The sequence below is a fragment of the Ictidomys tridecemlineatus genome, chromosome 3 (genome assembly GCF_052094955.1).
Source record: "Ictidomys tridecemlineatus isolate mIctTri1 chromosome 3, mIctTri1.hap1, whole genome shotgun sequence".
Taxonomy (NCBI): domain Eukaryota; kingdom Metazoa; phylum Chordata; class Mammalia; order Rodentia; family Sciuridae; genus Ictidomys; species Ictidomys tridecemlineatus.
Window position 1 is genome coordinate 20,948,278 of NC_135479.1, and position 4,743 is coordinate 20,953,020.

At 43.7% G+C, this 4,743-nt stretch overlaps 1 protein-coding gene across 1 annotated transcript; it reads right to left on the reverse strand.

Moving 5' to 3' along the window:
- Nucleotides 1-765: 765 nt before the first annotated feature.
- Nucleotides 766-1,248, reverse strand: LOC110597790 (uncharacterized). Its single transcript, XM_021724024.3, has one exon. It carries the CDS (start codon nt 1,246-1,248, stop codon nt 766-768), a length of 483 nt encoding a protein of 160 aa, XP_021579699.3.
- Nucleotides 1,249-4,743: the final 3,495 nt, after the last annotated feature.

The window sequence follows — 4,743 nt, forward strand, 5'->3', positions numbered from 1 at the left end:
CCTTTCTCTAAACCTAAGTGCAGAAAGACAAACACTGAGGGTCCTACCCATATGCAGTACATAAAACAGGTTAACTCAGATAGGAAAGAATGAAGTGGTGGATTGCAGAGGCTGGGGTAGAAGGAAGTAGGGACTTGCATTTCAATTTGTATGTCATTTCAATTATGGAAGATGAACAACTTCTAGGATCTGTGGTATAGAGTGCATTTAAAAATCTATTAAGCATCTTATTTCACTTCAGGGTTTCTTAGCACAGGCAAATAAAGAGAAACAACATGGAATGAATAAAGGTCCAGTTTTTATTAAAAATTCACAGAAATTTGGTTATACCTAGGGAGGCAACTGAAGGTGACTATGACAGGAGAAAGCAGCATATAGAAGTATGGAAGACAAGGCAGAAGAAATCGTGACTCCAAAGAAAAAGAAGCATTTGCATACACCTATGAAATTCTGAAGCCCGTTCCTATGTGCTTTAGATGGAGAGGTAAAGATATTGGCTTCAGAATTTCAGCCAAGATCACACCTCGCCAACAAGGACCTATGCAGCAGGAACAAGATGCACAAGGATAAAGGAAGAAGAAGACAGGTGTGGAGTGGTCTACACTCCCTGGAGGTGATTCACAAGTTTTTACATGGGGGACAGTAAACAGAATATCTGGTGACATCTTGATGATCTTCAGCCCAGGTAGGAAGAGAATTGATGTAGGTAAGGCAAATAGGTTGAGAGGAGTTTGTGCAGATAGATGCTGGTCTTTATGGAGTTGATCACGAGCAGCAAGGTTTGCAGCAGCTGCACACACAGAAGCAGGGCTGGCAGCAGGGTTTACAGCAGCAGCGGGTCACATGGGTTTTTTTGGAGCAGGTGGTCTTACAGCAGGTGGTTTGAGAGCAAGGAGGAGGGCAGCATGGCTGGCAGCAGCTTGGCTGGCAGCAGGTGAACACACAGCAGCAGGGCTGGCAGCAGGGAATGATGCAGCAGCAAGGTTCACAGCAGCTGGGCTCACAGCAGGGTGTGCTGCAGCAGCTGACCACACAGGCTGGCTTACAGCAGGTGGTTTCACAGCAAGTTGGGGGACAGCGTGACTGGCAGCAGCTGGACCCACTGCTGGTTTTCCCACAAGAGCTGGACCCATAGCTTCTAGGTGGACAGCAGGATGTGCTGCCACAGCTGGTCCTAGAGGCTGGTTTCCAGCCGATGGTCTTGCAGCAGGTAGACTTGCAGCAAGAGGAGCAGCAGGAGCGGGCCATGGTGTGAGCTGTGGAGGGTGGGATCCTGTTCACAGGTGAGTGAGTTTGTGCAATATGAGGACTCCTTGCAGTTGGGCTCTTTTTATCCTTGGGGCTTCCAACGTTTGCACCAATCAGCAGTCCTTTGCCTTCTTGTGGTTCATGTTATTTTCCATTTTCAGTTTGTGTTTGCCTAGGAAGAATTTGTTATGCAAATGTGATGAGTGTTGTGAATGTAAGTGTTTAATCTGTTTCTTAAGAGGGCATAACTCACAGGAACTATTTCCAGATGAAAGAAAGACAGTCACCTCATTAGTATCCTTGCCGCTCTGATCATCATTCTGATCATGTGGTGGCTACTGATGCCCTGGGAGGGTCAGGGCAGTGGGTCCTCTGGAGCTTTGTTCCTGTGTCTGTATTCAGATTAGGGAACATCTGTCAGAGGAGCATGATGCTGTTGTGTTCACAGGGAAGAAAAGCCCGTGTTTACCCAGAGGATCCTGAGTCAGGAGTAGTAAACACATCTGTCTGTATACCAAGGCTTCTACCTGGATGTTTCAGGTTTACTCAAGGCACATTGTAAGAGGATGTTTGCCATGTGGTCTTCCACAGCAGAGCAGAACCAGAGAGTGAGGGTAGAAGCAGAAGCAGTACTCGGGAACGAGCCAGATATGGATGGATCTCTGGGTGGCCATATGTCCTGTTTTATCAAGTCCTGAGGGCTCATCATGATGAGCCTGTGGGACTTTCTGCCACAGGAGTCTTGCAGACTCAGGCAAACCGAGATGAGCAGATGACTCTAGTCCTAACCTGGGTAACCAGCACAGACAATGATCTTGGTCAGGGATCTTTCTCTGTCTTTCCTTCTTCCCTTCCGTCTCCATTTTGTTTTCTGTCTCCCCTCTTTTCTTTCTGTCCATTTCTTTCTTATCTTCTTTCCCCATTATCCCTGATCCTCCTCATCCTTTCTATAGGTTCTCTTCATGAGAGTAATGAAATTTGCATGGGTTTGAATATACCCTCTGTAGTTATCCAGATGCACATCGTTCTAGTGACCTGCTTCTAATGACATTAACAATCCTTATCGCCAACTAACCGGGCTGGCGACCTATGCCGGGTTCACAAAATCTGGCTACCGCAATAACTAAGAAAACAGTTAAAGAAGCACGCAACACATAGAAATACCTTTTGCTTGCAGGGATCAGGGATGGCTCTCCACCTTAAGGGTACGTTGGAAAGAGAGAGTGAGCCACCGGAAAGTCCTCTATTTATTTATTGGGGGAAAAAGACATTCCAGAAAGTTCAACCCAAATGAGGCAAGGGATTGGGTTTCAGGGGGGTGCAGCCCAGTCTCATTGGGTGACGCCCACTCCCAGAGCATCATTCCTCTGCCCCGCAGGGGTGGGATCTACCTGCTCTCTGCTGTGAGCCAAAGCCAGTCCCACACACCTCTGTTGCTCAAGGCGTAGGGTCTGTGTTCATTCCTGTGTGGCAGCTCCCAATAAATCCCTTAAGTGACTTGTCTGACATCTAAGGTGGAATCCCTCCAGTCTAGAGATAGATTTAAGGCTTGCTTCCACATCATGGGCTTAACTGCTGGTGAACAGTAACTTTCTATTCGGAAAGCCTGTGTTTCAGGGATTGGCACCCTGCCTGGTGGGTAAGTTGGAACTGTATCAGCAGCAGTGTGGAGAATCCTTCATCCCTCATTTATTAAGGTGTTGGGTATTGAAAATGTGATGATATTTACAGAATGCTTTTTCTTTATCAGGTGAAGCAATATTATGATTATTCTCTCTTTTCCAGTTATGTGACATTACATTTTTGGAAATGCAAGGGTGCTACACCTACCCTTGCATTTTCAAAAATGGCCCAAAGTTGTCATGGCCAGACCCATGTGGCACTGGTCTTGACTCAATTCTACCCTTATCAGAATATACTCTGCTTTGCATTTTAAACCTTTATCTTTCTGTTCTCAGTGTATTTCCTTCCCCTTCTCTAATCAAGTCAGCTCCAAAAAAGCTGAGATTTTCCATCCTCTTGTGACCCAGTTTCTCTTGACATGGCTCCATGTCTAGGACTTTCAAAAGCACTCTCCTGCCCTCAACATACACCAGCAGTGCTCTTACGGTGTTGCAGTATTCCTTTTTAGTTAGTACACTGGGAAACCCCAAGGATTCCTTTCTGAAACATACAACATGGGGAAGAATTCTAAGGAGACCCTTGTACAATAGTTGTTGAGTTTCATTATGTAGCTGGAAACATGTGAACAATGTCCAGTCCAATATATTAAAAATTGATATTACTAATTTCTACACCAATATTATATTTTTTTCTGATGAATTCAAATGAAACAGAGCCTTTAGTCTTCAACTCAAATGATAAAACTTATTTGTAGGATATGCAAGCATCAATGCAACCTCCTGAAAATCTGGGGGAAAGTGTCATTGGGAAACAGTCAAGAAGCTGGTGGCATCAGATTAACACCTGAGAAAATAACACATGAAACATGAGAACCCTTTTGATTCTTTGAACACAGTTGTGAATTTAGAAGCTCAAAGGTATTGAAGTAGAAAGACCAACATATCAATAAATATAATTATGAGCTCCAATTACATCCTAATGGGCTCTAAATGTTATGTCAGGGAGGAACCCAATGAAAGTTTGTACAAACCGATTGAAGACATCCCACTTGATCACTCAGCTTCCACATTCCAGATGGGATGTGGAATTTTCAAGGTGACATTAATAGGAGTAGAGTTCATTTATTGCAAAGGCACCTCAAAGAGAAAAATTGGCCTCAAGACTAACAGCATTTCTTGTAGCCTGGCTGAGGATTTAATGAAAACAAATTTGTATTTTTTTTAAAGGTAGTGTTGCGGTGTGCCACGGAAGTTCAGAAGCCTGGGCAGGGGAGAACTGGAAATGTTGACCCTGTCCAGCTGAACATGGAACTGGGGAGAGACATTGTTCTTTGATCTTCCAGTTCTTTAGCCAAGACCAAATATATTGCCTGTTTGCATGAGATGCTGGTCAGCAATGTCATCATTCTCTCATTGCAATCATTGGACAGATGGAGTAGTGTATCTGGCTATTCTACAACATTCCCAATACAGTAAGTATATTAACAAGTATGTGGAGAAATTGGAATCCTGCTACACTGGAGGGAATGTCTAATGTTGTTGGACTTGTGGAAATCAGTATGGAGTTTCCTAAAATTAAACATAGAAATATTATTCTATTCAGCAACCCCTTCTCCAGTGTTTAGGTAAAAGAATTAAATCAGACTCTTGAAGAACTATCTTCAAGCATTCTTACATTTATGGCAGTACTACGAACAACAGCTATGCTGTGGAAAAAATCCAATGTGTGTTGGATGAATGCTTCATGGGAATTTGCCAGAAAACCTACAATGGAATAGTATTCAGAGAAGGAAATTCTGTCTCCTGTACCTACATCATTGAACCATAATCCTAAATTAACTAAACAAGTCACAAAAGGAACAACAGTAAATGA